This window comes from Artibeus jamaicensis, unplaced genomic scaffold (assembly GCF_021234435.1).
Source record: "Artibeus jamaicensis isolate MK-2021 breed Jamaican fruit bat unplaced genomic scaffold, CSHL_Jam_final contig_2170, whole genome shotgun sequence".
Taxonomy (NCBI): Eukaryota; Metazoa; Chordata; class Mammalia; order Chiroptera; family Phyllostomidae; genus Artibeus; species Artibeus jamaicensis.
This window is the reverse complement of record NW_026521445.1, coordinates 31,660-55,523: the sequence shown is the minus strand read 5'-3', so window position 1 is coordinate 55,523 and position 23,864 is coordinate 31,660. Positions and strand designations below refer to the sequence as shown.

Sequence of the window (23,864 nt, the reverse complement as noted above, 5' to 3'; positions counted from 1 at the left end):
TGCTCCGGCTGGAAGGGCGGAGGGTGCAGGCGGCGCTGGCTGGGGACCGGCTAAGTGGCTTCGAGAGACCGTCCGGCGACGGCGACAGCGACAGCTCGCTCTCTTCCGCATCCCGCCCTCGGCACGGCTCGCAGCCCTCTTGCCACACGCGTCCGGCAATGTGTCCCACCGGCCGGGCGTAGCCGCTGCGCGTGCGCGGAACCGCGGGGCCATGAGCGAAGCCGGTGGCGGCCGGGGCTGTGGATCCGTGGTCCCCCAGCGAGCACCATGGAGCCTGGTGGCGACGACGGCCGCGCTGTGCCTAGTGACGGCCACGTCCGTGTGGACGGCTGGGGCCGCACCCATGAGTAGGGAGGAAAAACAGAAGCTTGGGTAAGGGTGCTTGGCAGACTGGGGTGGGTTTCCTTGTGTGTCTGACCACAGGTGCCTGTCATTTCGAGCCAGGCATTTAGTGGCCTCTCTTTGCGATGGGATGTTTGTGGCCTCCAGAGAACCCCCAGGGGTGGACAGGTTCCGGGGAGGTGGGGGCCGCCGCCCGCTTTGCGACCTCGGGGGACTGTAAGGGTGTCGCCTTGGCCGTCGGTGACATGTGTAGGTTCCTTGAAGGCAGCCGCGATGTGTCGACGCGGCTGCCATGTCAGTGGCCCGTGAAGTGGGCTACAGCCCCTCTTGCTGGGCGGGAGAATCCTGCAGTTGTTTGTCCTGCGAGATATGATGAGATACCTCGCACAAGTGAGCTTCCCGTTGGGAAAATGTTGCTGATATTACAGTAGTTGAGGAAATAATGTTTACACGTGTTATTGAGAAAGAGGGTCATTGGCACTTGGGCATGACACGTTTTACCGTTTCTTGCACTGCTTATTCATAACAGAACAATAGTCGGTGGTGTTTTCAAAAGCCACAATTAAGTATACCTATTCACTTCAAGTAGTTTTATCAGTCTGAAAGTGTCATAATCTTATCAGTTATAATTACAGCATTTCGGAGTCAATATTCCCAATGTACACTAAGTCCCAGGAATGTATTAAAAAAAAAGCCAAGAACCTGTAGAAAATGGGCAAAGGGCTTGAAGATTTAACTCATACAAGAAGAAATGCAAATGATCAATAAACATGAAAAGTGACTCAGCCACATAAATGTGAAAGAGGCATCTTAAAGCAATGAGACAGCTGGTTTTTTAGATCATCAGATCAATACATAGAAAACATATGGATAGAACACTTGGCTAGTTGAGGTGTGAGAAGCAAACCTTGGTGGGAGTGATTTGCTATAACTGCTAAAACTTAAATTGTATGTACTCTTTGACTCAGTAATCCCACCTCCAGGACTCTATCCGATAGAAATAAAAGCACTGTTAACATAGAGATAGGTGTACAAGGTTGTACATTTTGAAAGAACAAAATTGTTCCTTGGAGTATCCACATCATGGAATGACATTCAGACATTAAGGGGGAGGTAGCCTTCATTGGAAGGCTATCCAGGATGTATTATTCCAAGACCAACAGCAGCAAAAAAAATAGAATAATAATGTGTATAGTACCTTCCCATGTTTTTTTAAAAAATAAGAAAGAAATTGTCTAAGCTCAGAAAAACATAGAAAGACGACTGACTACCTTCAGGGGTTGGGAGGTAAGGTGAAATCATCAGGTTTTACTTTATATAATTCCTATTATTCATGTTGTTGCAAGAGTCTTGTATTTTTAAGTACAATAGCAATAAAAGACCTTGGTGGAAAAAAAGATCAAATATCAGCTATTAAAACAAAATCACCACTAAACTCTTAATAAGCATCTTTAATTTTCCCTTTTGAATTGAATGTGTCACTGGTAACTTTCTGAAAACTGTACTCGGTGCCAGGCACTTTCTGTTATCTCTGTAATCCGCCCTGTTTTTTAATGAAGCTGGATGTAATCCCCATTTTGCAGATTTGGGAATGGAGACGCAGGGTTGACTTGTTCAAAGTCATTGAGCTACTAAATGGTAGAGCCTGGTATTCAAACCCATAAGAATTGGAGAAGGAAGCTTCAAGTATCTTGTTTGTCTACCCCTCCCCCTTCTCCCTCTTCTATTAAAATCTTCTAGTTGAAGAATATGCCGCTTTTGACCCAAGATAATTTTTAACTGGAAAAACCCAAGGGATTCAGATCAATTTTGAGATTGTGTGTGAAAGGAAAGTTACAATAACTTAGGCTTGTTGATTTACATTTCCTTATAATATGCTAAGTGTAGAATTAAGAGTTTAGAGCTATAAACTACAAATACACAGTTGCTTGACTGCTTTTCCCTCTGGAAATTTTCAGCAAATGAACCCTCGATTCATGAAGTTTATGTGTAAGATATTTGTAAATCCCTAAGAATGATTTATGATAGAAAGCAGAATGCCCCACCCCCTTTCTCCTCCCCTGGAATCAAACTGGCGATAAAGACTGGAATTGTCCAGAATAGCAAGCAATTGCATAGTTGCTTGAAGTTTATAGTTCCTGGAATTATTTACCTAGTCCTCTGTAGCCTTCTCCTTCCTGGAATAACTTACCTTTTGCTTTTGTGTTTTAAGTGTTACAGCGGTTAATACCACCTTTTCATTAAAAAGAAGTATAAAACAATCCAATTTCTGTAGCTTGTTGGCAGGCAGTGTAACTTTAGAAAAAGCTGCCTTACAGAAATTATTTAGAAATGAAGAAAGACCTAATTTTTGAACTATGGATCTGATTTCCAATATATTTTAATCCATTCTGTGAAATAGATATACAACTTTACAGAAACACTTTTTGTTTAATACAGGAATTACCCTACCATTCTGTATTTAGATAGACTTTGTTATGACTTTTATGATAAAGTAAGAGAGAAGGTTAACTGAACATTAAATGCCTTCAGTTTGAAGTATGTGTTGTGGAATTTGTTGATCATGTGCTGTATAACTGTAAGGACTGAAAAATAATGTGTCCTTGTACGCATTCATAATATATTCATAGTCTTGAAAATTGAATGCTCGCAAAGTTGGGTTAACAGGTTAAAGCTTATGTTGTCTGTACTACATATGACTAGGCACCGCCATTGACACAGGAATTTCTGCGTCTTGGTAACAGTCTTGTATTTTACTTCCAGGGAAGGAAAAAGCATTCCTATACATGACAATAAATGACATCACTTATTGATGTCATTGCCCGAAAGGGAAATTTTAATTTCTTATATATTTTTTGGTTTATTGGCTGATTTGAGAGATCTTTATCACTTGTAAGGCAATAAATGTCTTGAAGGATTCTTTAAGATACTCGGTAATTTTCTTAGATAAATCAATCCATATCTTATTACACATATAGACACAAAGAATTACATTTTAGCGAAGGGATAAAGTCTTGTTTTTGGTGAGTAGGTGTCGCTGAACAATTAATATAAAAAGTTGTCAGGACTAAGTTTATTCAGTTCAGAAGTTTGAGTTTTGATTTCGTGGCCGTAGGATCTGGAAATTAGTCCTTTTCTGTTTGCTAGCTTCATTATTACCAGTATTTCACCATCCATGGTTCCAGTTTTTAAACTGACAGTTGCAATATAACAAGAGGCAAAGTAAAAGTACACCCAGTCATTTCCTATAACACTTCTTCAGTTCTTACCATGAGGAACTTGGGAATAATAGTAAGAGTTAATAAGATATTATTAAATATTTTCCCTTCCTAATTATTGAGAAACTTTAGCCATAACATTAACTTTTACAGTTTTTCCGATAGTTCTCGAGTCCCCAAACTTGAGAGCATTTAATGGAAGGCTGACTTCTTGGTTCCAGCCTTGCCTGTTTGACTTAGTAAATCTGGTGTGGGCACCAGAAATCACCATTTTCAACAGTCAGTTTGGGGATTTTGACAAACAGCCAAAACATGCAAATCTTGTTTTTGAGGATAAGTTTTCTCATTTTAGAGGTGAATATCTTTTATTTGGTTTTTGACAGTTTTTTTTAAAGGAGATGAGAGTACACCATCAAATCATCAATGTATCTTCTGAAAATGTGACAGACTAGACATTAGTGATTTTAGCCAGTTTAAGAGGAGAGGCGGAGGCTTGATAGTATCGTTGTTTCATATCAATATATACACATACCCACGCCTGTCTTTGGCTATAAGCAGTAGTCATTGCCATAAGCAATAGTCATTTCTTCTGGGGGCATTCTAGCAATAGTCTTCCTTTCAGAACAGATGTTAAATAATTTCGTTAAGAGGTAATTGTTTTTCAGCAACAGATTTCCTTCTTTATCCATGGCATGCATCATTCATCAATTTTCTTTGGGAAAACTTTAAGATGAATTTTACATGAATTGCTGGGAAGGAATACTGATAGTCTGTTCAAGCTGTGCGTGGGTCATGAAAGCTTATTGACTAATGCTGATGTACTTCCTGACTCTGCTTTTGTCTCTTTCTAAGTAAATATTATTATTATTATTTCTCTATTGTTGTGTGTTTGCAAAGGAACATTTACTTTTTGGAAGTAGAATAAATAGAATATACTTAACTTTTTTCTATTTCTGCTCTTTTAAAATTAGGAATCAAGTACTGGAAATGTTTGATCATGCTTACGGTAACTATATGGTAAGTAGAAAGCTTATCTTTATATATCATTTGTGTGGACAGATTATTGTGTGAGCACAGTCCTGGGAATTTTGAAACCTGAATTAATAGCACTTTTTTTTTTAAACTTAAATTTTTGAAAATCAGTGCAAACACAGACTGACAATGTTCCTGGGAGTGGTCATTAGAGAACCAGTTTATTGAATAGGTAAGAATAAGTTGAGTTAAATTAGGAAACTAAACAGTTTCCTCTGATGCCGTCAGCAGTGTTCATTGCGTGCTTTCTGTAGCTAGATGTTGTGGCCGTAAACATGCACAAGATGTTGTTGTCTCTGGCATTAAGAGAGATGACTTTCTTAGTAAAAAATATATACGTACAAGAATGTTTCATATACTCTATAAAGAAAATCATTACTTAAAAGAGACAGACTGTTTTGTGCACCTCTACTCTCTGTCCCAGTTCTGTCCCCATGCTGGGCTTAGATTTGGATATATTTTGCTTTCTGATCCACACGGTTTTAAAATGTCTTCGTGCTAGCTTGAGATGAAATAGCAGTTTTAGCTTTAAAGGATGAAAAAGTTCTGGAGGTCTTTTGCACAACACTTAATATACTCAAACTTGCTGAAGCTCCACTTAAAAATGGTAAATTTTATTTATTTGTTTTTTGCCACAATGAATGTAATTCCCTCGTGGTACAGGGAAGGTGGGAGGCCAGGAGGAGGGTTTCCCACGTGGGACTTGGGGGGGAGGTGCCACAGCTGCCCCCGATCTCCCCCTGCTTCTTGCCCTTCAGTAGAATGATCTTAAACTGCAAAATTGTTTTTTTTATTTTTAAAAAGATAAGTTAGCAAGCAGATTTTAGAGTTCAAAAGAAAATTTCCTTTGTAATTTTGTAATGACTTCAATCAAGTTATTCTGGTAATTACTGCTTAGGACCTTGTTTTTATTCCTTAAAATATCAGCATGTTTTCTTTTGACTAAGGCCTGTAAAAATGTAGTTGGGAGAGAGTTGACAGAGAACTAACTTTAGTTTGCTTTTAAATATTTTTAGGTGAGTTTGTGAATTCATTTTTCACTATGTATTACTCAAATATCTTCATGTAGAAACATTATAATATCCAAATACATATACTTTTTCCATTTTTGTATTTTTTAAACACATTTGTTGATCCTTATTCCCTTTTATATTGAACATTTTTAAGAGTACGTACTGATTTCTTAATAAATGTTTTTAGACTATGATGGCGATGATGTTTTAGGTATTTTTAGCCATATTGAAAGCACAGACTTAAATTCATTTTGTGGGATCTCAGCCATTTCCTTCATTTTTTTTTCCAGAATCACTTATTTAAAAAAGCACGTCTGCGGTGCGTGGTACTTGTGGGGCAGCTCGCCTGCTCTGTGTGCCGAGGGGACAGCAAGAGGTTTTGAAGCCTCATTTTCAGTGTCTGGGCAGCTGGCAATGGTTGGTCCTGGTGCCCATAGGGATAAAGAAATCATTTATCCCCGATTAATTCAGTTTGGGCAAAGCGTAATCTAACAAGTTGTTTTTTTTTAATTTATTAAATTTTTTTCAAGTACAGTTTTCTTTTCTTTCTTTCTTTTTTTTTTTTTTAAATGGAGCTGCCTTCTTTTTTTAAATTTATTTATCTTTAGAGGGGAAGGGAAGGAGAGAGAGAAACATCAATGTATGGTTGCCTTTTGTGCGCCCCCTGCTGGGAAGTGGCCTGTAGGGAACTGGCCTGCAACCCAGGCATGTGCCCTGGCTGGGAATCGAACCTTCATTGTCTGGTTCTGAGGACCGCACTCAATCCACTGAGCTGCACCAGCCAGGGCTAAGTACAGTTTTCTATTTCTCCCATCCCAGCCCACCCCACCCCATGCTCCCCACCTCCCTCCCATTAACAAGTCTTAGCTAGTGGTTTTGAGGTGGCCCAGTGGGTCCATGCTATACCCTCCAATCTTAGCCATCTCAGAAATGCCTGCTTTTGGATCCAAAGTTAAATGAAATGCTATATAGCTACATCAGTTCAATACATCCCACTGTGAAGAGGATCTTTTTTTAAATAAAGCACAGTATCTTTAATACCTTGTCACTTACTAGGTAAACAGCAGAAAGGTTTATCAATATAATTTTTCTGCCTTGGCAAGTGTGGCTCAGCGGCTTGAGTGCTGGCCTGAGAATCAAAGGGTTGCTGGTTCTACTCCCAGTCGGGGCACGTGCCTGGATTGCAGGCCAGGTCCCCATTGAGGGGCATGTGAGAGGCAACCATGCATTGATGTTTCTCTCCCTCTCTTTCTTCTTCCCTTCCCCTCTCTCTAAAAATGAAGAAATAAAAATTTAAAAAATATATATATATACACTTTTCCTATTATAGAATGCAGTTAACGAATGGGTTTGTGACAGAGCAGGTGTTGAGGGAACTCCCGAGAGGACCTCCTTTTCCAATTTCTACTTACTGGACCCTGGCTGGGTACCTTCCTATTACAACTACTCACTTACAAGACCTAAAGGAGAGGAATTTTGGCTCCAAAGACTGCGAACTACCAGAATTAATCCTCCCCTCTTTTTTCCTGGTAGAGGGACACCCGTCTGCAGTTGGTGCAATACTTATTTTAAAACGTTCACCTGCTTTACAACAAGTGTGACCCTCAGTGTACTTGTATTATGCCCATTTTATGTGAGTTTTGTAACCCAAGATTTAGTCTAGAATTTACGCTTCCCCTTTCCATGTTCTCAGCTAACATGAAATAGTTCTAAAATATTAAACACGGAGTAGGTGCCCCGTATTTGTTATTTGAAGTCAGTGGAAATTTCTTTCTAGTTCTTACCCTCGGCAGTGCTCTAGAGTAAAAGTGCGTGGGTTTCGGGGTGAGATGGGTTTGAGTTCCAGTCCCACCTCGGTGGTTTCGCAGCCTGGACCCTGCATAGGTCATGTAACCCTGAGCAGTGCTATTCTGTGGAAAATGGGGATGGTCATAGAGGGTGTAAGATTACAGATACAAGATTTTTGGAAACAGGGACACTTATTTAATATTAATAACTTCACCTTTTATATGTTCTGTGTCTAGCACCATGTCTGGTATGTAAATACTTACTAAGTTATTATTTTTTTTCGAGAGCACTGAATTGAATTCTTGTGAAGATTCAATGAAATAGTGCTTAATTTTGTGCATTTGATTATTGTGATATGTCTTTGCCTTTTAAATGCAAGGAAATCATTTTATAAATTATTAAAAATATGTTTGTGGTAAATTGGAGGATATATAAGCTTTAAATTTAATTTGATTTTTAATAGTCAGTTGCCCACTGTGCTAAAATGCCAACCTGCCTGGCACATGGTGGGCTTTTAGTAAATGCTGACAGCTTTTCATTTTTCACTAGTTTTTTTAATATTACTCTCCAGTCCAGTCTACAATGAGAGTAGATCGTTTTTACCTTCCTGGTTCCCAGGAGAACAGTGCTATTTTCCAAAGGCAGGCAATGGAATATGACTAAGAGCAAGAACTCTGGACACGGACCAGGACAGCTGGCAGTGGCCCTGCCGCCTCCCAGCTGGGCCGCATCTTTCTGAAATGCCCGCCTCACAGGGTTGTCGTAAGGGTTCGACATTGTAAGTGCTTCACACCAGTGTCCGGCGAGTAGGAAGCACTGGGTGACTTCACTGCTGCCACTGACCACTGCTGTCACGGTTCATTCTCTGCCCGAGGTGGAAATTGCCTCTTAAAATTCAGCAGCTCATTCCCCAGATCGTACATAGAACTTCCTTAAAATGTACATGTCCTTCCCTGTTCTAGGCATGTGCTTTTTGAGGGTGTTTTTTTTCCTTTTTGGTTCCCCAGCTTCTGTTAACACGGTTCCCCAGAAATGGTGGCGCTCTGCCAGCCTTAGGTAGATTGCTACGTCTCTGCCATCCAGGAGTTTTCTGATTTTATCTGTGATGGGCATATACATCGACATTAGAACAGCTATGTTTAACAAGTCTCTAGCCCCAGTCAGCCTGCAGTTTATTCCCAGTGAATTGCACAGATGGCTTTCTCTTTTCCCTAAATAACATGGAATCAGATTGTTTTGGCAGTCTTTGTGTGCTCTGCCTTAACCCCAGACTACAGGCATTTTAGGTCTTCTGTTCGCCTGTTTTCAGCGTTTGTGCTGAGGTCAGCCTGCAGATCAATTTAGACGCGGGAGGATGTGCATCGAGGCTCCCAGCTGCAGACCCGTGCTGGAGCTGGGCTCTGGTCTGGTCCCTGTCCTCCAGCATTTTCCCTGTCCGCTGCAGGCGGCATGGTCAAACCATGGTGAACGAAAGCTGGACTCAGTGGAGCTCTGAACGTTTCAAAAGGACTCTGAAGGAGCAAGCACACTTCCCTTTAACTAGAGAATTGTGCCTACCAGCCGCTTCTACAGAAACGGATGAGTCTTTTCGTCATTCAAGCCAAAGGAACCGTTCTAAAGTGTGTCTTCTTTATGGATTTGTGTGCATCTTCTTAGAACTACTTTTTTCCTCCTAATGTTTATTTTAAAACATTTTTATTGTAGTAAAATGTTCATAACAAAATTTGCCATTTAAATCATTTTTAAGTGTACAGTTTTATATAGCATTTAGTACATTCACGTTACACAACCATGACTGTCTCCAGAACTTTTTCATATTCCCCATTTGAAAATCTGTACCTAATGCTTTCTTTTGATAGCTTGTTCATTAAAAGGAGTAATCCTGTAAATAAAGTAGTCTAGAAGTGGTATTGATGACTCAGAGGAGGGAAGATAAAAATTTGTCATTTTTTTGTGTGCAGATGATTGTGGGACTACTTTTTGTTAACCATTGTTCCTTGTTCCTTGGCCTGTACTTCTAGAACACCATGAAAATGACATAAGAAAATCTGGCTCTGGCTGGTGTGGCTCAGTGGATTGAGTGCCCGCCTGTGACCCAGGGGTCGCTGGGTCGATTCTCTGTCAGGGCACATGCCTGGGTTGCGGGCCAGGTTTCTAGCTGGGGGTGTACGAGAGGCAGCCCATCGATGATGTTTCTCTCAAACATCGGTGTTTCTCTCCCTCTCTTTCTCCCTCCCTTCCCCTCTCTCTAAAAATAAATAAGTAAAATTTTTAAAAAGAAATTATGTAGTATCCTTTCATAATGTTTTATCGTCACACTCTGATACTCCATATAACTCAGTAGAACCAAATCTTTCTGCTTAATTAGGTATAGTTCACAGAGAAGAATTTTCTGATTTTAAGTGCTGACTTTGACCATTGTATGCCGTTGTTTACTCTCACAGATGTGTTAATAGAGCATTTCCACCACCCCAAAAAGCTCCCTGGTCCTCCTTTTAGTCACGTGTCCACCCCACCCCACCCCCAACCAACCTCCAGCCCCTCTGTGACCTGCTTTTTTGTCACCGCAACTTTCCCTTTTCCGGGATGTCATATAATTGCCACCATAGTGTATGTGCTCTTTCCGTTCGGATTCTGTGGTTAGCACGATGCTTTTGAGATTTATCCGTGTTGTTGGATATATTGTCACTTCTCTGTTTTTCGCAGGAGTGTTTAGTTGATTTGATAGAATACAATTTGCTTATCCATTCAACACTTGATGCATTTTGGGCTTGTTTCTGGTCTTTGGCTGTTATTAAAAAGACTGTGAACCCGTGAGTGTGAATTTTTGTGTAGGCACATTTTCATGTATTTCCCACCCAGGAATGGGCTTGCTGGGTCATATGGGAAGGGTAAGTTTAAGTTTATAAGGAACTGCGGACTTTTCTAAAGTGGCTGCTGCAGTTTGCGTTCCCCACCAGCAGAGTCTTAAGAGTTTCATTTACTCCACAACCTCTCCAACGCTTGGCGTTTTCAGTCTTTTAATTTTAGTCATTGTAGTGAGTGTATAGGAATGATTTGTTATGATTTTAATTAATTTTTCTGATGACTAAGGATGTTGAAAATCTTTCCATGTGCTTTGTATATCTTTTTTTTTTTTTTTTAGGTGTGTGTTCAAATCTGTTACCCATTTTAAAATCAAGTCATTTGTCCTGGTTCTACTGAGTCGTAAGAGTTGTATATTCTGGATGTCAGTCCTGTATCACATATACAGGGGTGGGCAAAAGTAGGTTAATCATAATAAATAATAACTCAATGGTTAATAAATAATGATACAAGAATAAACTGTTTTACGTACTTAACAACTGTACTTTTGCTCATTCCTCACCCCTAGTCTATGCTTTGCCTTTTAATTTTCTTACCAGTCACTTGAAATGCAAATGTTTTCAATTGTGACCAAGTCCCATTTACCCTTTGTTCTTTTATGCTTCATATCTTTTATAGCCGACCTAAATAATATTTGCCTAGCCCAGAGCCATAAAGATTTTCCTGTTTCCTTCTAGGTGTTTGTAACTTCAGTTTGTTTATTTAGCTCTCTCACCCATTTTAAGTTATGTTTGTATGTGGTGTAAAGTAAAAGTTGATTTATATGTATTTTTTTTCTGTGTGGCTGTCCAATTGTTCCAGCATTGTTTGTTGAAAAGAATACCGTTTCCACGCTGAATTACTTTGGCACCTGTGTGAAATCAGTTAACCTTAAATGCTTGGGTGTGTTTCTAGACTCTGTATTTTTTCCTCCATTGATCTAAATATTTATTTGTACACCAGTCTCACAGTGTCTTAAATGTGATACTAAGTCTTTCAGCTTTGTTCTTTTAAAAATTGTTTAGAATATGTTAGATTCTCCGCATTTTCATGTAAATTTTAGATCATAGAGTCAAGTTCTAAAAAAAAAAAAGTGTCGAGCCATTGATTTGGGTTGCGTTCACTCTGTAGATCAACTTTGGGAGAACAGCTTGGCAATTTCGAGTCTTCCAATCCAACACGGTGTCTCTGTCCATTTAGCTCATGTCAGCATGTTTTGTAGTGTTCATTATACAGACTTGCACATCTTTTGTTAAATTTATGCATAAATATTTTATATTTTTAATGTTATAAATTGCAGCTTTTTGACATTTTAATTTCCAGTTGTCCATCAACATTATACAGAAATAAAAAACGTTTTTACCTGTCAGCTCTGTATTCTGCAGTCTTGCTGAACTCACTTATTATTTCTAGTAGCTTTTGGCAGTAGATTCCTCAGAATTCTCCACATGGTCAGTCATGTCCTCTACAAACAGAGACTTTTCCTTCTTCCTTTTCAGTTGTTAACCTTTTGTTTCTTCTTCTTGCAGTGCTTAGGACTTTTAGTATTATGTGGAAAAGACATAAAATCCTGGCTTTACTCCCGATCTTGGGGAAAAAGCGGTTTCCTTTCACAATATAGTAAGTGTGATGTTAGCCGTCGGTTTTCCTAGATGCCCCGAACTAGATTAAGTTCCTTTCTGTGTCTCGTTGGCTGATAATTTGCATCATTACAGACTGTTGAATTTTGTCAAGTGCGTTTTCTGCATCTGTCAATGTAATCTTCCTGAAAAAATCTGTTAATCCCAGGACTTCATTTCATTATAACTTTATTACTTATTATCATCTCTTTCAAATAGCATTTCATAAGGTTGATACAATAATTATCATTGATCCAATTCAAATAAATGCAGTCTTAAACCTGAAAAATAGTTTGTTAAGTGGATAGAAGTAGTGAACAAAAGGGAATAGAGAAATTTGACCTGGAATGAAAGGTAACTGGTAAATTATGCAGGTTCACTCATTAATTAGCATGTGCGATTGGTGGGTGATAGATGGTTTGTTAAATATTGTTTAGTGTTTATTTCAGGAGGGAATACCTTATCTGCCTCAAGGAGGGAGGTCCTTATTGATCTAGAATAAAACATTTAAAAATGTACATAAGTTTATTGGAAATGAAATAGATTTGATATTTTTAGTCACTTTAATAAATAATGCTTTGGTTTTATTATTGTTAGTAGAATAAAGTCTCTCCCCTTTGCATAGTTTTGGTGTCGGTGTTACGAAAAGTCAGTTTTTGAGGCTGCTTTGACTTGTTTTCAGACGGAGTTTTATTGCTTCAAAATGCTAGTAGACTGAGAATCTAATGTGAAGAGTCTACCATGTTTTGTTTTGTTTTCTGTCTTGCTTTTAGCAAGGCGCACTTTCTATTTAGTTCATTTTGAATCCTTACCACCTGAGTTTTGTTCCTGAGTGATAATTATTAAGTGCTCTTCATGGCTCTGAGTCGTAGCAGTGTGAATTACCCCTAGTTCTGGCATTGCCTCGTGAAGAGAAAGTGTTACTGCACCTCAGAGAGCCAGAGTGTTTGGAGCATAATATGGCTGTTTGTTTGCCACGTATGCATTATTCTGCATTTATGCAAACCAACTGCAGTTCGATTTGTGGTTAACCCAAAGAAAAGGCTGTGGTTTCCTTTTTATTCTTAATCTTGAAACAGGAACATGAAGTATTTTTACACCTTGGTTCAAAACCCCCTGATTTGATTATTCTGCTTTGCAGTTGCTGTTAATATGTTTCTTATCTGGATAAGCTCAGGGTTGGCGTTTCATATGTAATGGCGGCATTGCCGCCCGTCTGGGTGTGTGTGTTGCAAAACCCCCAAAATAGCAGCATGCAGCTTTCTCAACAGTGGCTTCAGCAACTCTGGATTTTAAAGGAACTTCAAAAAATCAAATTAACATCTGAATGCTATCTTTCAAAACACATCAGCAAGTTTAAAAAATATGACTTTTCTTGAATTAATTCTCAGTGTTTTTCTCTGTGTTAAATACAAAACTACAGAGCAGTGGAAATAGTGGGTGTTCTGGGAGTCATAGTGCTATTGGAATTAACACCGAAAAAGTAGCAACTTGACATGTAAAAGATGCATGTTAAAATAATTATTAATTTATACTGAAAATCTGTGATAATTAAAATGGCAAAATATTCAATTCAAAATTTAATAGTTCCATGTGGATTCTAATTATATCAAAACATTTGTTGCCTGGAATCTTTTAATTAGGAAATGAATTATTACAGAGCACTGAAGTTTTTAAAATACCTAAGGTGTTGCAATCTTTACTGCTTTTTGTATTCTTTAGCCTACTTCAATTATTTGGATTATGTGGGGGGGGTGTGTCTTTTCCTTTCTGTTGACCGCCTGTTCAGTGTTTTTGCCTTCAATTCTAGTTTTCTGCGGCTGATGTGCTGGGAGTTTGGGATTACGTAATTGAGTGTAATAACAGGTAGTAAGTTAGAGTTGGACAGGAAATCAAGAATATTTTTGCTGAACTTTAAGACTCATATGGCTGCACAGTATGAGAGGGACGAGAAAGAGTATAAATTGATGTCTTCAGTTTGATAGTAGCTACCAAAAATTATATATCTACACCTTTGACCCATTGGGTCTGTTCCTAAGGATTTAATCCATAGCAGTACAAGCATATGTGCAAAATATATATGCATATAGAGGTTTATTGCAGTGTTGTTGATGTAGTGAAAAACTGAGTTCAGCCTACGAGTTTATCAGTAGAGGAATAAATAAACTCGAGCATGTCCGTACTTTGGACTGTGAGGAGAAGGCACTGCGCAGCGTGGACACTCCGGAGTCAGGTGGTCAGGTTTGAATTCTGGATCTTTCCTTTGCTCTTTGCATGCCGTGGGCTCACTTCCCTCCTCTGGGCCTCGGTTTTCTTGTCTATAGAATAGAGGTACTTGAATCTGTTTTGGAGGGTTGTGTGACAGTGAAATGAACTGAAGTGTCCGGAACAGTGCTTGCAACACACGTACTCGGTCACATCAGCCTGCGCAGCAGTGTGACCCTGCAGCTGGAGCGGCACTGCGGCGCCAGTTAAACTGTCCGGGAACTGCGGACGGTGCCGAAACCGAGCACCGAGCGGTGAAGCGTTTTCTCTTGTGGTGGTGTCCTGACTCGTGCTAGTTCTACAAGTGCGACGCGTCCCGAGCAAGCGCCGAGCGGGAGAGTTTTTTTCTTATCAAAATGTGACGAGTACAGGTTTGGCGAGTTCTGAAGCCGACGAGTACCGAGGAGTATAGAATTCTCGTAGGAAAACCGTGACTTAAGTAAACAGATTGTGGAGCGTTGTGTTCGTATGACAGGCACACCGATTGTGAATAAAATTGCAAAGTGACATGTGCTCATGTATTTTGATATGTGCTGATAAATCTGGGAGGATAAACTCCAGTCTTAACAGTAGTTCTCTCTGGAGAGTGAGGTTGGGTGGAGGGGAAGCAGATTACCAGATTTTTCATTTCATTTCATTTCTTTATCCTCACCTGAGGACATTTTTTCATTGCTTTTAAAGAGAGGAAAGGGGGGGAGAGAGAAACATTGATGTGAGAAAGAAACATCAAGTCCCTGCCTTCTGGTATGTGCCCCGACTGGGGATCAAACCCACAACCTGGGTATGTGCCCTGACTGGGAATTGAACCCATGACCCTTTGGTCTGCAGGACAGTGTTCCTACCAAAAGAGCCACACTGGCCAGTGCTAATTATGAGATTTTAAAGAAATATTTTCTTATATATTTTTTTCAAGCATGTATTACATTTACAACTAAATTTTTTTTGTAAAGAAAAAAAGATTCAATAGACCATAAGGATAGTAGAATATTTTTGACCTTTATTATACTCTTAAAAAAATGACTGTGAAAAAATTACGTTCTTTAAGTGATGCGTGTTTTCTCTTACTTTCCTAGTGACTCACTCAGATTCTCCTTGCAGGAACACGCCTACCCAGCCGATGAACTCATGCCTTTAACCTGCAGAGGTCGTGTCAGAGGCCAGGAGCCCAGTCGGGGTGATGTGGATGATGCCCTGGGCAAGTGAGTGTCAACACAGGGCTGGGGTGGCGTCACCAAGTCCCCAAGCCTGGGGCTCTTAGAGGCAGTCGACAGTAGTATTCCTGGGGATTGCTTGAATTTCAAGGACTGCTTTAATGTTACATGAGGTTTCCTTGTTCCCTGTGTTAGCTTTTGTAAAAACATCAGTTTGGCTCTTTGATCAGTGGAAAGTTGAGTTGTTGAAGTAAGATGAACATCACTTTTAACATGTATGTAAAGCCATTGACACGTTACAAGGTTTGAGGCTTTAATGTTTTTCTTTGCTCTGAAAAGAGCTGATGAATATTTCTATTCATTTTGAAGGGTGTGGAACTGAAAATAAATGTAGCGTTAAGGCTTTTCAGGTCCTTCCAGTGCTTTTTGGGTTCCATTGTGCTATCGATGCGTAGAGTACTGGTGAACAGGGACTGCCAGTCCGTGGGGTATACTTACGCCTGCCTGTGCATTCAGAGATGAAATACTCAGAATTCTAATGTTTTGTATCTCATTATACTTGTTTTTTAGGTTTTCCCTGACACTGATCGATTCTTTGGACACTCTTGTGGTAGGTTTAATTCTTCTCGAATTGACTGACTTTATAAATTTCATAATATACACATAGTAAGTCTGAAATTCTGAAAAGCCTTCGATCTTTGCTTCTAAATAAATCCTTCACACTATGGAATGAATGATGTCATGTGATTGCCAAGTGAAATTATGTAGAATCATGGAGATACTTGAATAATTTATGGGTGTGTCAGCTTATATGATGGCACCTTAATCAGGGAGGTTGTTGCTGCGCAATTTATTGGACTCTGAGATTGAGAAGGGAAAGCAGTCAATTTAAAATCGGGTTGCATATTATCTTTTACTTGGGGCATACCCTGAATTTTACTGGCATTTTACTCAGGTATTCTTGTGGAATGTTTTCTAAGTAGAATTTTTAGTGAACGTGTCAAATGAAGTGAAGAAAAGCACTACAAAATATTATCAAATGTTAAGACGAAACAGTCAAGGAAAGGAAAACTACTTTTAATGGTTTATTTTCTTACTTTCTTCTAGGTATTAAATAAAACGAAAGAGTTCGAAGATGCAGTAAGGAAAGTTTTAAGCGATGTCAATTTAGATAATGATGTAGTCGTGTCGGTCTTTGAAACAAACATCAGAGTTCTCGGGTAAGTGCGAAGACACGAGGCTATACCTCTAGTAACAGACAGGCTTAGGGTATAGTGTTTATTTCCCGATGCTCATGAGTAAAGCAAGACAGTTCCTATTTTTAAATGATGAAAGGTGGGATATTTATGAACAGAGGCTCTCGGGAGGCCCTGCATTAAATCAGGATCAGGCAGCAGCAGGTTTTGGAAAAAGTTGCAGACTCAAATCAAAGGTAGTCCCTTTGATTTTTGTGTATTGTTAAGAAAGGACCATAGGTGGAACATTCTCATATTAGCCACAGTACAGGTTTCTCACTAGCAATGTGGTTTGCTAACCTTTGCTAGCACCTCTTCAAGCCAAATGAAAGTAAATTTATAGGACTACACAATTTGAAGTACTCTTGCAACATATAAAAATATAGAATTGTAGGATTTATTAACTCAAACTTCAACATTATTAATTTTTATATTTAGTAAGGTTACTCTTGTGTTATTGTAATTCATTTCCTTTTGTCAAGGTGAGTCTATTCTTCAGTTAAATTTAAGAAATAATTTTTTTTAATTAAAAAATTTAAGAAACAGTTATGTAGCTTTTCAGAGTTTGTTACATTTAATGTTAGTGGGGGTTGTTTTTTATTTTTTTAATGTTACACTAAGAATTAAAGCTTTCATGATGGTATAATTAAATTAGTTAACTTTAAATTGTGTTAAGATTAAAATTTTCAAATTTGTTGAAATAAGTGGCTTCTTTGACGTTCTTTTCTTTAGGAAAACTTAAGGTTTTACAAAATACAAACCCTTTACAACAGGTACAGCATCCGTATTCTTTTTTGTACTTGCTTACCCAATATAGAGGTTTGCCGTAAATGAGAAGCCAGACTTAAGTAAAAAATTAAGTTCTTCTGTGCCCTTTCCCTGCGTGTGTGAGGTTGACAGGACGCCTGCGTCCGTGTGGGCGGTGACTCGCAGGCGCCGTAGGTGCCGACGACGTCTCCCTCTGTGATTGCAGGGGCCTTCTGGGGGGCCACTCGCTGGCCATCATGCTGAGAGAGAAGGGCGAGCACATGCAGTGGTACAGCGATGAACTCCTGCAGATGGCCACGCAGCTGGGTTACAAACTCTTACCAGCCTTCAACACCACCAGTGGCCTGCCTTATCCACGAGTAAGTAATTTGGAGAAACTCAGAAGCGTTTCGATGCTTCCTTTGCTGTTTAAGGTAAAAACCAATCATGAATTTTTGTGATTGGAGCCATTGTTTCTCACCGGCTCGAGGCTGAAGGAAAGGGCCCCATAGCCAGATAACAAGTTTATATGACATTTCAACTAATTTGGATCTGAGTGGTGTGAGAATTTAGAAGAGTTTTAAGCCTTTCATGGGTCACTCATGACACATTAGATTGTGCCATCGAAGGAGGAAACTGTGCCGACTGCAGTTTGGGCACGGAATGACCTGTGCAGAAGGTACAGCTGAAGCAGTGAGAGCAGGTGTGGCCTGTCCAGAGGAGAGGATAGTGAAGGACACCGGATGGAGGGGACCGAGGAGGAAGCAGAGCCATGAGCAGAGAGAGCAGAGACGGAGGAGGAGAACCACAAAGTCGTGCAAGGTGTCAGAAAATCATAACCAGAAGGCTTTGAGAGGAGATGTTCTAGAAAACATGAGCGCTATGTGCAGAGAGAGCCTTGAAGAAGTGAAGTGGTAGGTAGAGTCCAGGGGAAAGAAGCGTTTGGGCAGTGGAAGTGCAGAACCATTGGTTTTGAGATTTCTTCTCCGTTAAAGAGAGTTGGCAGCAGAATCATTTGAAGGAGTTTTATGTTTTTCCCCCCAAGAAAAAAAGGTTATGTTTAAAGTGGAGGGAAAGAAGCCATTGAAGATAGAAAGAACTCTTCTGATTTATTTCATCCTTCATCAACACTATTACTTTCTCTCTCTTATTCCAGACAGACCTCAGCCATTACCAGGCCTATTTTTTCATGTCTTGTTGCTACTACACAAGTTAAAAGTGATATAATTTCATTCTGAAGCTATTGTAATTCTTGTCTTATTCTTTTCTCTCTGATTTATGGTTCAGAGCTTTAAAAATTAATCTTACTAAAATGTTTTTATCAAAATGCTCTCAGAAATTTTACAGACTCTTCCTGTTATACTCTTCTCGTCTTTTAACTTTCAGAACTCCTTGTGGTTTGCCAATCAGCTTCCTTTCTGATTTCTCTCCCACCCAGAAGCTATTAGTGTCCCTCAAACCACCTCGGGTTTTATCTTTTTGGTTTAGTTTTATTATTTTTTCATTGCTCTGCCTTTAAGTGTCCTCTCAATAGTCTGGAATAACTTCTCCACCGACACAAATCAAGTAAGACTCATCTCCTTCATCAGGACACTTCCGGCCAGAGATAACAGTGCCTCTCAAATTAGAGGTTGCAGCCCATTGACTTCACCCCTCCGTTTACTGGGTTGTGACCAACACCGTTTTTTTCTGAAACAGACTAGTGTTAAATCTCTTATTTAAATTTTTAGTTTTTGATGTTTGAAATTGCCCTTCTTTATACACATCTTTTTACCTGTTTCTTCCTTGGGATACAGTTCTAGAAGAGGAAATAAAGTCCTCTGCCCAGTTGTTCTGCAGAAAGTTTCTGCACTTGCAGCTCCTGAGTGTTAGTTGTATAAAAGCACGTGTCACTGTACTTTGCCGTTGTAATAGTTATTACCATTCTTTTGTCAGTTTAACAGGGACAATGGGGCCATTTTTTGCAGTACCAAAGCCCACACAGTGACCCATGTCTCACCTACATTTCACGTTCGTCGTTTTCTGCTGACATCTGTCTCTGGGCTCAGACAGTCCAGTCTGTTGACCGACGCCGTTCGGGTCAGATGCACACCCAGCAGCTGGGTTCTGCAGACCAGTAGAGATAAAGTTACTTGAGCTTCTGTTTATAAGAATTTGAGTAATAACTGATTTGGAAATATACTCATGATGTTTAACATTTGATTTTTTTTGTTTATTTTATGCAAAGTTATTGGCATGTGCTTGGTTTTTGGTTATTTATTTGGACTTCAGAAAAACATCCTATTTTTAGTCAGTTTAGTTTGGTTAATGAAGGTTTATACTGTGGTGTTATAAAAAGGCAGTATGACTGTCTTTGAATTATAAAACAAAATAGTCCTTTAAAAGTAATTTTTTGTGTGTTGATTTGTTAGTCCATTAGCAAGGCAATGTATTACATTTTAAAACTTTTTAAACCTGAAACAAAATTTTAATTTCTTTAAAAATACATATCATAACTTAATCAGTGTTTTCCCTGTGAAGACCCATATAATATAGCACTGGTTTCTCACAAATTCTCAATTAAACCCAGTTTCTTCTAGGGTTGGTCTATCTAGTTGTCTGTTCTTGTACTAATTAGTTCAAACTGTCCTGCAAACAGAACTGTTATAGAAGTTATTTTCTTTGTGTAATTTTTATAATGATACTGAATTTCAATATCATTGAGGAAGGAACTAAATGAAAACTTACTGTGTGCATAGAATACATTTCCCTCGATAATAATAGGAAAGTCACAAAGATCGTCAGATTGAATGTAAGGATTTAGTTATTTTGTGAATTATTTTCATGTTTTGATAAAAAGTCTTTTTTTACAGTTTTTTGTTTGTTTGTTTGTTTTAAAGATTCTATTTACTTTTAGAGGAGAAGGGAAGTTTAAGAAAGGGAGAAAAACAGCAACTTTCGAAAGATACCTCAGTAAGTTGCCTCTTGCACGCCCCCAGCTGGGGACCTGGCCTGAGCCCTGGCTGGGAAACGAACCAGAACCTTTTGGTTTGCAGGCCAACACTTAGTCCGCTGAGCCACACAGCCAGGGCTGATAAGAAGTCTTGATTGAGAAATATTCTGATGCAGGAGTCAGTATCTCTTTAATGCTAATAACCATCTCCTGATTTTATTTAGATTAACTTAAAGTTTGGCATCAGGAAGCCAGAAGCCCGGACGGGGACGGAGACCGACACCTGCACGGCCTGTGCAGGCACCTTGATCCTCGAGTTCGCGGCCCTGAGTCGGTTCACGGGAGCAGCGGTGTTCGAGGTTCGCTCTTCACAGTCTTCCGTCTCCCGGGCACTGGGCACAACTAACTTGGTGTCTTTTTCCCATGGGTCAGTTATTAGGATTAATGGTCGGAGGGGCACTGTTGTTTTAGTGAACTGTGTACCTCCCATCACAGTTTTTGTCAGAAACATGGAAGTCATTGTGAGGTAAATACATTAACTGCAACTTCACATTTTTTCACAAACTATAAAATTTAGTTTTGTTCTCAGATTTTTTAGCCATATTACTATGAATTTGATGCCACAAATGTCTTACATGAAATAAGACATCTCCAGGTTTTTTATTTTCAGACTGTGAGGTGTTCTAACGCATTTCTAAAAACTTCATTAATCTAAAACACGATGAAATTTTTACACTTGAGTCTTGATCAAGAGTCTTGTCTTTAATTACATCAAGGGAAATGTTATTAATTGTCCAAAAGACTTAGTGTCCTTCACGTAGTTTATTGTGGACTAGCAAAGTCTCACATTTAAAAAAATTTTTTTATCTAATTGTTTAAGCTTGGCATTGGAGAGCAATATTAACACAAAACACCCTTTTTTTTAATATGTGCGGCAGGAGTCTTTTAAAAACTCGTCAGATGGTGCAGGTGGAACAAGAAGAAAGAGGGAAATGTGTCAGCTTTAGAGACATTAGATCGGAATGTAAATAAAACAAGTCACATTGTGTGTGTGCGCGCTGAAGTGTCTCTCGGACAGGTGTATCATGTTTGGTTTAGTTTTCATTCTATTCCTGGTCAACTATTAAGTAAAGACACTCTTGCACACTAATTTGAACCACAGACTCTGAGATTCGGGTGAGAAGAGTGAGCTCAGAGGGTAAGATGCACAGCCGGTGGGTGAACGAATGGAAGTGGAGTTAGAATCCTTGCCTTTCCGAAGTCAGAGCCCATACTCCTTCCTCCAGGCTGCTTTGTGTTTATGAGTAACTCTGTTGAGAGTCACGATTTTTGAAGCTTCTTGAAGGGTCAGTGATTTACTATGAGCAACCGAATGCAGGTGGTAGAGCGCCGATCTGACCCAGGACTGGAAACCGCAGTCTGCAGCCACGTCTAGCCAGCGTCTGTTTCTGTGAATGGAGTTTTACCGGAGCAGAGCCGAGCTCATCTGTCTGGTCTTGTCTGTGGCTGCATTTGTGCTACAGTGACACAGTTGAAAAATTGTGACAGCGCCGAGAAGACTTACTCCCTGGCCCTTGTCAGAAAAAGTTTGCTGACCTTTGGGCCAATCTATAAAGAGACCTCATTTAGTTGTCCTATAATTTAGTTTTAAGCTGGGTTAATCTTTGACTTTTACTAGGACTGTTTTCTTAGCTGGAGGATAGAACAGGGAAATATAATCTTGATGACACTTTCCAGCTCTGGAACTATGGCATGTAATGAAAGTTGTAGTCTGCCTTGTTGTACAAATCAGCTTAAATAGTGTGAGGCAAGAATTAAATGTCTGCAAAGTGACATGTTGGTTTATGATTTCTTTTTTAGAATCTCTGCAATGCTAAGTAGATTTATGCTCTTAAATTAGTTTGAACTTGGAAACTATCCAGTACATGTCCAAAACCAAGAATTTGATCAGGAAATTAGTGTCCAATGGGTAAAAATAAATGAAAAAAAGAAAAGAAACTATTATCATAAGGTTAAAAGTTTGGTTGTCAAATGAATACTAGTTGATTTACTGACTCTCTAACAAAGAAGAGTTGTTCAAAAAGTGGGATCTTTGCCCTGGCTGTTGTGGCTCAGTAGATTGGGTGCCAGCCTGTGAACCAAAAGGTCACTGGTTCGAGTCCCAGTCAGGGCACATACCTGGGTTGCAGGCCAGGTCCCTAGTTAGGGGCATGTGAGAGGCAACAGATCGATGTGTCTCTTGCACATTGCTGTTTCTCTCTCTTTCTCCTCTCCTTCCCCTCTCTCTTTAAAAAAAAGTGAGATTTTAAAAAAAGATTTCATTTATTTATTTCCTGAGAAAGGTGAAGGGAGGGAGAAAGAGAAGGTGAGAAACATCAATGTGTGGTTGCCTCTCATGTGCCCCCAACTGGGAACCTAGCCTGCAACCCAGGCCTGTGCCCTGACTGGGAATTGAATCATCAGTCCTTTGGTTCACAGGCCGGCGCTCAATCCACTGAGCCACACCAGCCAGGGCAAAAGTGGGATCTTAAATGCCTGTTTGTGTTTCAGAGATGGTGTACAAGCTTTCAAAGCTCTTCCTATTTTCTAAATAAGAATATCTGAGGAGATTTTCACTTTGCATCTAAGTGACACATCAAGTGCATTTAATTATGTCAGCAATTAACTTAATTTAATAATACGTGTGTGTGAATGTGAACTTGTACTACAAGAGCAGATGAATCCGCATGGTTTCAGACTGAGATCATGGCCACTAAATAGCATTTTCAGAGTCATTGTTTTTAACTAGATTTGACTGGCTGCAAAAGAGCCGAGATTTGACTTGTGTGGAAATGTAACATAAATTATTAATGGTTATCTTAGAAGTTTAGTTATTCCTTAAAATAGTCTGTGGGCCTTTGATATTTGTTTCTTTGTTCCTGTTTGCCAGAGACATGAAGTTATTAAAGTATGCTTTTTCTTTTTTTAATTATAGGAATATGCAAGAAAAGCTCTCGATTTTCTCTGGGAAAAAAGACAGCGAAGTAGTAATTTAGTGGGTGTGACTATAAATATTCATACTGGAGACTGGGTACGAAAAGGTATGTAAGTTAGGTTTTTTTTAATCAGAACTTCACATCCTAGAATGGTTGGGATTTGGATTTGTTGAAGTAGCCCGGGGGTCAGTATAAAGCACATTTCTCACAAGATTGCCAGAATTATGACTAATTTAGCCTTACTCTTTTCTCGGTGTGCCAAACAAGAGCACACTTTTTCTAGACAGCTTAGTGTGCTATTTCATAGCTTCCTGGGTGTAGCATTTTAGGAAGAGGGTTAGAGGGACAGTAGAATAGGTTTCTTCGACGGTCTCCGCCGTCTGCATCCTCAGCCGTCTCACACGAAGGTGTAAGTGGAACTCCGTGTCCAGCAGTGTTCTTGCCAGTTCTTATTAAATGAATTCGAATCGTGAGACAAAGCATATTATGATGTTACATGAACAAACAGGGTACAGGATTGTGTAAAGAATGTGATTTCCTCTTTACAAGACCCCTTATAAAACATGCAGAGATGAATGGAAATATACTGGATATTCCTTACGACATTATCTTGCTTATGTGAGTTTCTGTTTCCCAAAAGTCTTATGATGTTACATATACATAAAAAAGAACCACCTGCTATTAAATAAATTAAAAATATAAT

The 23,864-nt window shown here is 39.3% G+C and overlaps 1 protein-coding gene across 5 annotated transcripts in view; it reads left to right on the top strand.

The window, feature by feature from the left end:
* EDEM3 (ER degradation enhancing alpha-mannosidase like protein 3) overlaps nt 1-23,864 on the top strand; it is a 53,614-nt gene continuing 29,750 nt past the window's right edge. For 4 of the 5 annotated variants that reach the window (XM_053658277.1, XM_053658270.1, XM_053658272.1 and 1 more), the window contains exons 1-8: nt 1-372; nt 4,532-4,577; nt 15,220-15,320; nt 15,843-15,882; nt 16,380-16,492; nt 17,481-17,634; nt 20,411-20,545; nt 23,161-23,266. In XM_053658277.1, the coding sequence (XP_053514252.1) occupies nt 212-372; nt 4,532-4,577; nt 15,220-15,320; nt 15,843-15,882; nt 16,380-16,492; nt 17,481-17,634; nt 20,411-20,545; nt 23,161-23,266 (856 nt within the window). In that variant the 5' untranslated portion in view covers nt 1-211. Of the gene's footprint in view, nt 373-4,531; nt 4,578-15,194; nt 15,321-15,842; nt 15,883-16,379; nt 16,493-17,480; nt 17,635-20,410; nt 20,546-23,160; nt 23,267-23,864 lie in introns of all 5 variants that reach the window. The other variant, XM_053658279.1, reaches the window with a different exon arrangement.